Source organism: Gymnoscopelus braueri (genome assembly GCF_963280865.1).
Source record: "Gymnoscopelus braueri genome assembly, chromosome: 9".
NCBI lineage: Eukaryota > Metazoa > Chordata > Actinopteri > Myctophiformes > Myctophidae > Gymnoscopelus > Gymnoscopelus braueri.
Genome location: NC_137610.1, coordinates 12,428,028 through 12,441,053, shown reverse-complemented (window position 1 = coordinate 12,441,053; position 13,026 = coordinate 12,428,028). Strand labels below are relative to the sequence as shown.

The 13,026-nt window shown below is 38.2% G+C and overlaps 2 protein-coding genes across 3 annotated transcripts in view; one reads left to right on the top strand and one right to left on the bottom strand.

Annotated features, from left to right (window-relative positions):
- Positions 1-5,386, bottom strand: part of LOC308092614 (uncharacterized protein) — a 297,349-nt gene extending 291,963 nt beyond the window's left edge. The window contains exons 1-6 of one of the 2 annotated variants that reach the window (XR_013933802.1): positions 5,071-5,386; positions 4,780-4,987; positions 3,903-4,153; positions 3,646-3,793; positions 3,360-3,469; positions 2,280-3,171 (exon numbers count right to left, since the gene is read on the bottom strand). Coding sequence is in view for 1 of the 2 variants with exons in the window: in XM_080438624.1 (XP_080294750.1) it covers positions 2,860-3,171; positions 3,360-3,469; positions 3,646-3,793; positions 3,903-4,153; positions 4,780-4,987; positions 5,071-5,253 (1,212 nt within the window). In the remaining variant the exon portion in view is untranslated. Of the gene's footprint in view, positions 1-1,426; positions 3,172-3,359; positions 3,470-3,645; positions 3,794-3,902; positions 4,154-4,779; positions 4,988-5,070 lie in introns of those variants that run through there. The other variant, XM_080438624.1, reaches the window with a different exon arrangement.
- shank3a (SH3 and multiple ankyrin repeat domains 3a) overlaps positions 1-13,026 on the top strand; it is a gene marked incomplete at both ends in the record, with an annotated part of 292,264 nt that overhangs the window by 130,437 nt on the left and 148,801 nt on the right. Inside the window, one exon of the mRNA XM_080438621.1 lies at positions 97-213. Coding sequence (XP_080294747.1) covers positions 97-213 — 117 coding nt within the window. The remainder of the gene's footprint in view (positions 1-96; positions 214-13,026) is intronic.

Below are 13,026 nucleotides of genomic sequence, written 5' to 3'. Positions count from 1 at the left end.
GCAAGCACATGTACAACATAATAGACAATGCAACAGACAGACAGACAGACAGATCAGTGGATGGATATATGTAAATGTCTGTCTCTCTCCCCACAGGCTTGTCGCCATGGCCACGTGCAGCACCTGGAGCACCTTCTGTTCTACGGAGCAGACATGAGCGCCCAGAATGCATCTGGAAACACCGCCCTGCACGTCTGTGCTCTCTACAACCAGGTAATGACTGCAAACAAGGAGAGACAGCTGGATGAGTTACAGTATGTATGTGGATATAGATGTGATCCCTCTTATGGCGTGGATTTGCATTGTTCATATACACTTGCATGTAGTACGACTACATAGTACGTACGGTGTGTGTGTGTGTGTGTGTGTGTGTGTGTGTGTGTGTGTGTGTGTGTGTGTGTGTGTGTGTGTGTGTGTTTGTGTTTGTGTGTTTGTCAGTCTCAATTGGGCGCATCACTCATCAGATCAATACGTGCCCTGTATTAGGAGCCTCTTGAGAGAATGACTGAAAGTGGAGCTTGGACAGAGAGCTTATGGTCCTGTTATGGTAGCGTTGCACACTAATGGTGGCAACTTCAACTTATTTTATTGCCAAAGCATTGTTGTAACTCAGGCTACTAGTGTTGCTGTCTGGTATTTTGATTGCCAGCATCCACCAATATGGTTCATTTTAGAGTCTGATGGCCTAATAAACCTTGTGGCAGGTGTTAATCTCTCTCTCTCTCTCTCTCTCTCTCTCTCTCTCTCTCTCTCTCTCTCTCTCCTATTCACAACTTTCGGCCATATGATCGCTCATATGTTTATTATTTGGTCCTTACACTGCAAAAAACGGCCTTCTCAAAATAAGTAAAAAAATATATAATACAATACAATTTTGATTGAAATAAGCAATCTAATCTGCCAATGGAACTAGTATACTTTAGCTTGTCAAGATGTCTTGAAATAAGATGTGATATGTGGGCTATCAAGATAAAATACATCTTGAAATTAGCTGGAAAAACTAATTGTGAGCTTATATTAACTGATATTAAGTTCTATAATAGATCAAATATTTCTTAAAGTTAGCTGGAAATACTCAAATTAAACATTTGTTACTAGTATTAGGAAATGCTTTTTGTGTCATAAGACATTTTGTCCAGTTTGGCAAGCCTATGAATTTCAATTCAAGTGTATGCAGCTTATTCTAAGCTTTACAAAAGTGATATTGTTCTAGATATAAGACCCATCACCCAGTTTGGCAAGCCTATTCATTTCAATTCAAGCGTATGCATCTTATTTTAAGTTCTACAAAAGTGATATTGTTCTAGATATAAGACCCATTACCTACTTCAAATAAGACTGAAATGATTAAAACAAGTCTTGCATTAAACAAATAAAATATTTATTTTCTGCCCTTTATAAAATACAGCAGCACTTGCAGTGTATCACATGGCAACTTCACAGTACATACAGTAGTGTCTGACTGGAGCACCATTCACCCCTCCCTCCAACAATTGACTGGACAGAGGCCTCACTATAGTTGGTCATTCACAACATAAAAGAAAATACAAAAATATTGCACTGGCATTAGTTGTTTTCAATACTTTTGGCTCACAGTGTGTACTGAATTAAAACATATGTACTGTATAACAATATAGATAATTGCACAACATGTCTAATTTGTATAACATTGAGGTTGTACTGAACATATTATGACCAATGTCATGTCCCTCAATACACGTACAAAGTGCTTACTGTATACTAACATTCAAATAGGACATTGCTTCAAAAGGGCAAGAACACGAAGTAGGGTTGTGAAGTTGCCTTGCCATGATGCAACTCCAAGGTGGATAAGAAATTGTTATTAGAAATTGATGATTGAAAATATGCTCCTCATTGACTTACATAGTACGATGAAACAGCTCTCAAAGTCTCTCCTGTAGCCCGTAAACGAACGCAAACAGCTGATTCAGACATTATCACAAAACCCACCCATGTTTTCTTTTTTAAATTAAGATGTCAACTTCCGGTTTATTTTACAATTTGAAGATCCAGATGCGGATCCAGTTCAGGTTTTGTTCCTCATAAAAATAGCAAAATCAACAGAAAGTTGAAACAGTACTGGGTTTTATGATGTTTTGATGTTTATGATTGTCTGAACCAGCTTTGTTTGCGTTCGGTTTACGTGCTAAAAGAGTGACTTTTCGAGCTGTTTCCCTGTGCTATGTAGTCAAGTCAATGAACCAATTATTTCTTATTTCTTGCCCACCTTTGGAGATACATCATGGCAAGGTAACTACACAATCCAAACCTCTAACAAAGTATTCTGCCCTGATATTTTAAGACATATAAAGGCATTGTTTTAACAAAAACAGCTGTGTATATATATACAACATTCAAACAAAACACATGAAAATGTAACAGTTTTCCTCAAAATAAAGTGCAGTGTAATAACAATCCAATTAAACACTGTTTGGATACAATGTACTGCTGGGCTAACAAGGCCACATAGAATTGAAGGCCCTAGAATGCAGTCTCAGACTAGATTATAGCAAGGGTGGGGAACTTAAGTCCACATCTGACATTGGAAAGCTTTCATCGGCATGGCCTGTATGACATAAAGCAGAACATATGATGTCCCTTAATACACAAAGTGCTTATTGATATTTTAAGATTCAAAATATAGGCACAGCTTTAACACAAACAGCTGGTCAATATAACATTCAAACTAACAGCTGACCAGTGTCCAGTCCAACAAGTCCAGTGTAATAACATTCAAATTAAACTGTTCTGTACTAAAAATGTACTGCTGGGCTAACAAGGTTACATAAAATTCAAGGATGGGGAGGGGGGTACTTAAGTCGAAATCTGACCAGAGGTTTAGTGGCCGATGAAAGCTTTCCAATCGGCCATGGCTTTCTTGTACGATGGAGTGAGGTCTCCCTCATGGATTTCGTCCAAGAGGACCTCCGTTTGTATGACAGAAAGTACAGTGGCTACACACTTGGGGTACCTAAGGTGTAGGGCATAATAGTAGGCCATAAGGTACAAAACACCCTCTGCTACCTCACATTTTGGGAGTGTAAGTATGGGCTCATCTCCTATAGCCAGGAGGCAGTTGGACTCACTCACAATCAGCACAGGAGAGGATAGAGGACGCTTCTTCAAGTACGCATTGGGGTCTTCTTTTTCCTTTAACACAAAACACACACAGCCGTATCAGGTAATGAACTTTTGTTTCAAGGATCATTTTTTAAACCTAAGCCAGCTAAATCCTGATGAAGTTATATGCAGGATCTTCAGCTATAACTAGTTCAACACATCAGATTGTGTTGCTTTTGACAGGTGAATATTATACTGTAATGTGGTACACAGCTCACCTCCAGGACATGCACCAGAGCCTCACTCGCATCTCCTAGCTTCTTCGGAGCAGCAGTCGTAGAGGGGAACAGTGATGGCAGTGCACGGAGGACCATGAGAGCCTGTTGAACTGTTGAGGAAAAAATTCATTACTTTTATACTTTGATAAAGTGCACGATCAATGATCTACAATAGATATGTTTTAAAAAATGTTTTTACATTCAACAAACGATGGGACAGCCAAGAGATGAAAAAGAAAGATAAGGCACTTGCACATTAACTTGATACCCAACATCAAGTGCTTACTTTTGGTCATTCCCATTGGAGGTTTCATCATCTTTTTCGCCACGCCATAAAACTGCACCTTCTGGCAGAAGTCGTTCCATCTTCCTTTCAGTTCATCAATGTAGTCGCTGTTATTCCTGTCCAGGATGCGGCGAAGTTCCTCCATCACCTATGAAATATTCAATATATAAACACAGACATTTTAATACATTTAGGTGGAGGAAATTAACAAAACATTAGTAAACGTTTTGAATTATGCCTTGTCAACAATCACTTACATGTCCAATGACCTTGAAGCAAGGATATGCCTCTATAATTTGGTCGTATTTGCCCTCCTCGCGAACAGCATCTGAATCGATGAATGCTCTTCTGGCTTTGAACTCCAAATCCAGGAGCTGAGAAACAGACTCGTGGCTTGGATTTTTCTTTTTGAACAACGCCTGTAGGGTTTTGTAGTGCTTGGCCATGGTTGCTGGACTGTCGGACTCGGAATCAGGACTGTCGATGTCTGCCGATGTCTGCTTGTTAGCTATAAGACACAAAAATACATATTAAAGTCAAATAGCTCTATATTCTAATAACAATCATAGTGTTTGTTCATTAACAGGGTTCTCCTGTCTCTCCATCTCTACTAAACATAAAAAGCATTTTCAGGTTAGGATACCAATTTTATCAAATCAGGAGAGAACTCCAACAGGATAAAGAATAAACACGTGGAATTGGAATTGATGACACAGTAGTGAGGAGACACATTTTTAACTAGGACACTAAAATTCAAGCTGAAATGGGTACTCTCTTGATTGCCTGAAATTGTCAACCCACCTGAAAATGTTATGTTCTGTTTATTAAATAGCTGGAGAGACTATAGCAATGATTTATATCAGAATAAACAGTAGAGCTTTAACTTTAGCAAACAAACAACATACCGTAAATATATAAATCACTTTCACTACCTATAAATACATAACATTTGATATGAATGAGTGATTATATATAGTAGTAAAGGAAAGTAGTTGCTGCACACGAGATTGAATGCTTCAGGTCTCTAATAACAGTCAAATCAGAATGCACATTTGCCAATACTAACTAACAACACATCACACAAATATGAACCCCTTACACAGGTAAATGTGTGAATATAAATTTGAAGGTCACCTCTTTCTGCGGTCGTATTCTCCTCTGAGGAGCGGTCTAGAATGATGGTCGAGTCACTTGATTCGATTTCCTCTGTGTCAGTTGGCTGATCAAGACGGGGCGTCATTGGCTGTGGACGGCGCTTCTTTGAAGGTCTCCCATCTGGAAAGATCTTTTGGGGGGATCTCACGTTCTGCAATCTTTTGAATAGCTGTCCATGCACTGTGGCCTGTACAAGACAAAAGTAACGCAGTCTTAACTCCACTTAAAATGCCAAACACTGTAGTCATGAACTGGATACATTTCACTTACCCAAGTAGTCTTATTGTTCAGGTCCTGCAGCATGGGGTAGTACAGGACTATTCTTTTTGCCATAGCTGTAACTTCTGGTTTTGATGGGTATCGGTCAGATTCAGCATCCCCCTTTGCCCTCAGGATTGCGATCATACTGGTCATGGTGTTACGGATGAGCCGGCATCTGAGGTCCTTGGACATTTCGCAGTTCTTCTCTTCACCCTTCTTCGCCAACTCAAAGTATTGTTTTCGGACGTGCTCAAGTTCAGTGTCTGTGTGTACTACGTATTCTGGGAAGGATATCTTCACAACCTTTTCAGGGGTTGTGTAGTTTGCAGCTGGACATACTCTAACAGGTGTGGACGTCTGTGGGAGTGGTGACTTGTTAGCAGAAGTAGAACTGCCTGAGTCTTCTCTGCCAGATTCCTATAAAACAAAAGAGTGAAGTACTAGCAAAACCAACATTTCCTTTTTACTGTGTTAAACTGACAATTTAGCACAAGTATGCCATGTTAAATTTGGGAGGTTAAATCTTGCACCAGCTAACCGAACACCAATGAATCTCTAAACAAGAGGATATTGGAGTAATGAATTAAAGGGATAGTTCACCCCCAAAATGACTTTTTTTCTATTGATTAGTCACCCCATGGACACTTATGGATATTATTTAGTGTTTGTCGCATTCCTAAGCCAATATTTTGATGACCTGCTGTGGTTCCGGTAGGAGACACAAAGAGTCTCCTTTGTGTCTCCTACCGGAACTGCTGCCTACCGGTCCACTGGTCATCAAATTATTGGCTTAGGAATGTGACAAAAAAAAAATATCCATGGATTCAAGTCTCCATGGGGTGACTAATAGATAGAAAAAAATATTTTTTTTGGGTAAACTATCCCTTTAACAATTGTTGATCATGGTTTGCATTATTATTCTGTTAAGCAGAAAAATAAACAAACAGTTTTGTGGTGTAACAAATCAATAAAAGGTAGGCTTGGAGAATGGTGTTACAGTCTAAACAAGTACCAATGCACCAAAGTTAAGTTACTAAAGTTAGTGTCAATTTAAAAATGATTCAATAACTTAACACTTCTATAAGCCATCATGACGGTGCTGCTTCTAAGTTATATAGGTTGCTACTTAATGCCATGTTATTGTAGAAACTGACCTCGGCATCAACATGACCTGAAGAATGCCAGACTGCTTTTCTCCTCAAAAAGTTTTCTGGGCCTGGGAAAAGGTCCCGCAAGTCTGAACGAGTCAGGGTGCGCATCATTGCCTCACTAATGCTTGCAGCTATAGGAAAATAGGAAAGATATTATAGATACAATTAATATATAAATATATAATATAGCAACATTAATATATCAAATATTGCCACCTGGTTGCTAGGCCAACTGGAGTCTCGGGACTGTTTATTGATCAATTGATTTAATTATTAATACAACTGGAGCTGCAAATATTGATTATTTTCTTAGCAATAACTCTATCAAGTAATCTTCTATTTTTTAGAAGTGTTTTTCTTTTATAATATCAATGAAACTGATTTGATCCAGGGGGTCGCCAGCAAAATGACTGATAATTAGGAACCAAATGGACCCTTACCGGTCCATTTGTACACTGGAAAACAGGTCTGTAACCCTCTGAGTTACTGCTGCAACCATAAATACAATAACAAGCAACTAAGTGGCTTTATAAAATATGAAGTATTCTAAATATTAGCCCTATAAAAAAGGTATATCAAAACAATGTTTAACAAGAACTTTGTCACATCACAAGAGTACAGGTTAAGAGTGAATGAAATTATTTTTCTCTAGCCTGCATGTCCCAGTTATCCAAAGCTTAAATTGGCATAGAGCTTATTAGATCAGCCCCACTAACTTCGTTCTAAGTTTTAAAAAATATATATCATGTGTCATTTCCAGGTGTAAAGTAACTAAGTACATTTACTCAAGTACTGTATTTAAGTACAATTTCACACAAGTTCCCAAATGTATAAAATACTTTGAAAAAAGTTTTACAAAGTAACTAGTAAATAAAGTTTTAAAATAATTGGTAGTGAAGTAAAAGTGTAACATTTGCCTCTGAGATGTATTGGAGTAGAAGTTAAAGTATTGAAAATACTCCAGTTCAGTGAAAGTACCTCAACATTGTACTTAAGTACAGTACTTGAGTAAATGTACTTAGTTACTTTCCACCACTGCTTTTACTACGTTTTTATAAGTATCTTACATTATGTTTAAAAAATATTTGCATGCATTTTACCCCTTAAAGTCGCCACGGTGACGTCGTCCAATTCATCCATGTTGTTAGCAGAACTAGCTAGCTGGTTAGCTCACCTTGTTGGCTTCGTTCTGCAAGTGTGTACAAAGTAGAAACACATGTATTTCAGACATAAATAACATTCAAACACGTTGACGTCAACTTCAAAATTTTAATCTAATGTTGTATGTAACTTACCAGCAATAACGTGTGGTTTCAATTCAGGTTTCGTGGTAAAGTTGCAGAGAAATAAACACGGTGTTTTTTTCATCATCTGAGAACCTACTGGAAGTGTAATCACTGATGATCAGTACAGCTGTGTGTGATCTGAGATCAGAGGGGCCGCGTTCACTTCGGCTGTCTTCGGCTGTATTCGTGTTTCTTCGGCCCTTGGGTCACTACCATTGCCAAAAGGAAGGGGGGCTGTAACACTAATTCATTCGTAAATCAATTTAAAACACATATTTTCTTACTTTATGAGGGTTTAAATACAAAATAGTAAGTAAACATTTGTTTTTGTTCTCTACATTTTATGCAGTGGAATTTAAATGAAAATATAAGATAACTGAAACAGAACTGTACCCTTTGGTATAGTGGTAGGAACCGGATATGCGCTTTGTAAACAACAGCTGCGCGCCTTGGTCAAAAAAGAGAAGCAGAATGGAACGTACACAGTCACAGACCCGGCTTTACCTCCACATCTAAAAGTTATTACCTTATTAGATTTCAGTATTTGAAGAAGCCGTTGTAACGTGTTGCTACAGACGGACGAAAAACGTTGGACTTTGAAGATGATTTGGCGTTGTTTTATCTGCTACGTTTTCGTGGCACTTAATCTCAAACAGCTGTTGAGTCACTATAACTCCTTACACAGCCGTAGTCCTGACTTTCGCGTGGTGTGTGGCATTGATGGCTGTCCAAATGACTACAGGGTGTATAACTCATATTATTACCACATAAAGCGAAAACACGCGCATTATCTTCAACAAGTTGCGCATGGAAGGGGGGATGACGGCGGAACCTGGCAACCAGGAACTCTTGAAACCACAAACACTGTGAACAACAGCTCTGTAGCTGAAGACGACGTCCCTACAAGGCAGGAATGTCCTTCGGAGACTGAAGATAATTCATTCAGCGCCACTCGAACGGTAGGTAATCATTGTTTTGTATATTCATTGTGTATTTATCTCTCTAGCCCTGGTCCAGCGCTCTCTATCTCTAACGCTCTGCCAGCGTCATAGACAGAAAATTCCACTGCCGTGCAAGGTCTCCGTCTTTAGTAAAAAATAAACAAAACTATTTCGCTACTCACCAAAACAAAGGCAGTTTTGTGTTGTTGAAAGTCTATTCTCCAGGGTGGGCAACGTGTTAGCACCCCACCTTCTCTATATAATACACTTTTTGGGCAGAAAGTAAAATATGTCCGCCAGACGGAAATTATTGTATTTACTCCACTGCGCCCCCTACTGATCTGGTCAATGGTAATTTATATTGACCAGATCTGTAAGGGGCGCAGTGGAGTTCATAAAATAATTTCCGTCTGGCGGACATATTTAACTTTCTGCCTAAAAACTGTATTATACAGAGAAGGTGGGGTCCTGAGAGGCTTCACTCCCTGGAGAATAGACTATCAACAACACAAAACAGCCTTTATTTTGGTGAGTAGCTAAGTAGTTTTGTATTTTTTTTTACTAAAGACAGTTAATACAGAGAACTCACTAAAGCTCTGGACCCGCCCGCTCCTGTCCCCTCCCCAGAGAGCTTTTAACCAAATTGACTTGCTGGTCGCTGTGGGTTCATTTGGTTTCATTTGTACAGTCAGAGTTACAGTTACAGACCTGTTTACCAGTGTATCAATTGAACCAAAAGGAACATTTGCGGGTCCATTTGGTTCCATTTGTACACTGTTACAGACCTGTGTACATGGAACCAAATGAACCCATAAGTGTCCATACAGTACAAGTATACACAACTGGAGAACACACAACAATGGTATTTTGTTTAAAGTTTCACTGGTGTCTCTATAAGTACAGTAAATGTATAGTTAATGGAATTATAGAAAAAAATACATAACATATTGGACGAAATCTTATCAAAGAGAAGTTCTCAGGTTGGGGTCACATACAAATCCTATCCAATGGTGTTCTGTGGCCTAATGCATATTAAATGGCGTCCTTGATTATAAATATTGAGAATACTGCCTTAAGTTATCTAGCTTACCTAGTTAAGATTAGTTATATTGTATGGTGGTGTTAGTTACCTTCATCACCTTTCCCTGTTTTAATAGAGATATTTGTTTATCTTTTTCAGAGTGGAGAAGGTGGAGATGGTCGTGCGAAGGTTGACCTTTTCAAACATGCAACTGCATTTCTTCTTCAAGCCAGGGAAACTCAACGACTGACACAGGTAGTGTGTGCCATCGTCTTCTAATGGGATTTCATTGTTAGTAGCAAGCATATAATAAATACTCTTAAAATTGTATAATAATTTAAAAGCCCTCATGGGAGATGTATTGTTTGTTTGTTTATTTATTTATTTGTTTGTGTATTTATCCCCCCATCCCCTCCCCTCCCCAGAGAGCTGTTAACCAGATGGTGAATGGAGTCCAGCAATATCAGGCGGCATTACTGGAGCACCTAAAACATCAAATGAGTGACATGATTGAAGGACATTCTGGGGACCTTGATCAACTGAAGAGTGATGCAATGGGTATATTTGACCAGTTTATTGACCCTTTCAGTGAAATTTCTACAACCCACTTGCAGGACAAGACAATCAGAGAACTGTTGAAACCGGTTGAAGCAGAGCTTATTGTCTTAAAAAATACAGCATGTTATGTGAAACGTGGAGATTCCAGAGCCCTTACCATTAAGAGCCATTACTTTCATTACATACCCTTGCTTAAAAGTTTGGAGCAGCTGCTATTACACCCAAGAATTCTTCAAATGATTGAAGAGGGGCCACAGCCATGCAAGGATGGATTTGTTTATGATTTTATTGATGGAGACATTTTCAAGTTGCACCCACTGTTTTTAAAAGATCCCAAAGCATTGCAGTTAATTTTGTATACAGACGAAATTGAATTATGCAATCCTCTTGGATCTCGGGCAAGCAAAAACAAATTGTTATTGATCTATTACACCTTAGGTAACATTAATCCTAAATACAGATCAAGACTTGCTGCAATTCGTCTGCTTGCCATGGTAAAATCAAAAGATTATGCCCATTGTGGTATTGATAAGATATTTGAGAGGGTTAAACATGATTTAAATGAACTGTATGATGGTGTTAAAGTTGTCACTGCAAATGGTGAGAAGACGATCTATGGGGCGGTTATGTCTGTGTGTGGAGACACTCTAGCTCAACACGAAGTTGCTGGATTTAAGGAAGGAGTAGGGTTTGCGTACAGTAAATGCAGACACTGTGAATGCAACTTTGAAGACATGCAGAAACAATTCAATGAAGATTTGTTTGTTAAAAGGACCATGCCAAGTCATATAAGACAATGTTGTGACATTGAAAAGGCAAGCACTGACTTTGTGAAAGAAAATCTAAAAACAACATATGGTATAAACAGGAGGAGCATATTAACAGAATTCCCACACTTTGATATAATCAATCAGACCCCTCAGGACATCATGCATGTTATTCTTGAAGGTGTTGCCCCATATGAAATCAAATGTGTTTTAAAGCAACTAGTGCTTTCAGGGCATATGGAGTTGGACACATTCAACAGTGCTATTATTGGTTTCCCTTATTCTCCTCTGGATGCCAGGGATAAGCCTTGCCCCATATCTGTCAATACATTGACTTCAAATGACAATAAACTGAAACAGTCAGCTGGGCAGATGCTGGTTTTATTAAAGATCTTGCCATTTCTTTTTGACTCGATGGGAGAAAATGATTACACAAAAATGCTGCTTAAGTTGTTAGAGATAGTCAAAATTGTGTTTTCACCTATTATTGCTCTCTCCACCCTTTCAAGGTTGAAGCTTTTAATTGAGCAACATTTGAAAGATTTCAAAGAACTGTTTCCAGATAGAAATATTATACCTAAACAGCATTACCTTTTGCATCTTCCCTCTCAGTAAGGCACTTGGTCCTACAGTGAGGCACATGTGTATGCGCTTTGAGTCTAAACATTGTTTTTTCAAACAGTGGGCTTTGAAAAGTAGTTTTAAGAATATTTGTAAATCTCTTGTGAAGCACAACCAACTATATGAATGTAGTCAGAATGTGCACAAGAAACATCCAATTGTTTCAAGTGAACTTGAAATGGGCCCTGTCTCTGAGGTGAAGAATGTCCTATATGTAGAGGGGAAGATTAAAGACTTCTTTGGAATAGAGCAAGTTGATCATGTAGTTTCTATACCGTGGATAATGCAGCATGGAAATAAGTATACATGTGGAAAATCTTTGGCTATTTCTAATGTCATCAGTGGTACTCCAGAGTTTGGTCTTGTGAAAAACATTTATATTGTAAATTCATCATTGTATTGTTTTGAATGCCAACCTCTCTCTACAGTTGGGTGGAATGATCAGTATTTAGCGTATGAGGTAGAAGTTCCTTACCAGGCTCAAGCCAATATTTTTGTTGATGCTGGAAATCTTGTTGATTATATGCCATACTACTATGTGACATTAAATAATAGAAAGTACATTCCGGTTAAGTATGAGCTCACAGACGTCATTGCACATGCTTAATGTTGTGTGGGGAAGAAAGAAAACTGTACTTTCCAATAAAGATGACTTTTCTGGAAATCAACTAAGTCTTTTGCTTGATATGAGAGGATACAACTTGTACAAATAACACAACGGCTTAAAAAAATTGTGATATGCCAAAAAAGCTTGTTTTATCCAAGACATGACTCAATACCAGATAGTTTCAAGATTGTATCACTTACCAAGACATTCAAGTTACACTGTATGAAAACAAGTCCCTATATCTCACAGAAATAAGACTGGTTAGATGATTGTACCTTATATTAAGTGTGATGAGGTATTTTGAATAGAAATAAGCCAGATATACTTCATAAGATTTTGATTTTTTGCAGTGTACTCACCCCCTTTCACTGCCTTTCATGTTGAAAAGATGTGGAAATACACCCTCTGTTGAGCAGGATTTGAATAATATTGAAAGGCTGCATTTAAAGGATACATTTTTATCTTGAAGAGTGATCTAAATGGTATGGTGAGGTTTAGTCAACGTTGACTGATTTTAAAAGTGAATCTTTATCTCGGATGAGGTTTAAAATGTGGTCATCTAGACCACATTTTTCAGGTAAGTTGCGTGCACCGGATAATGTGTCAACCATTTGCAATGTTTCTGGTTGGATTCTATCAAAAATGTCTACCTTTAGTAGTATGCACACGTGTGATGTAGTGATGTAGATATGAATAGACAATGACATGTAGTGACACTGGTATGGTCACCCTTTAAATCAAGGTGTTAGCATAGGAGCTACGACATAATTATTGCAAGATTTGATTGACAATATTGGTACATGCAAATAACTTTATGTAGCCTACATGTGTATATATTGTGCATGTGTTGCTGTAAGGTGGCTTTGCCTTCCAGAATCACAATCACAAACAGTTTTATTGGCCAAGAACATTTACAGTGCTAGATAAGGGATTACACTGTTACTCTTTATTCATTCAAATAATAATAAATCAGATAGAAACACAATAATAACCAATCACTAACCAAGATTGCA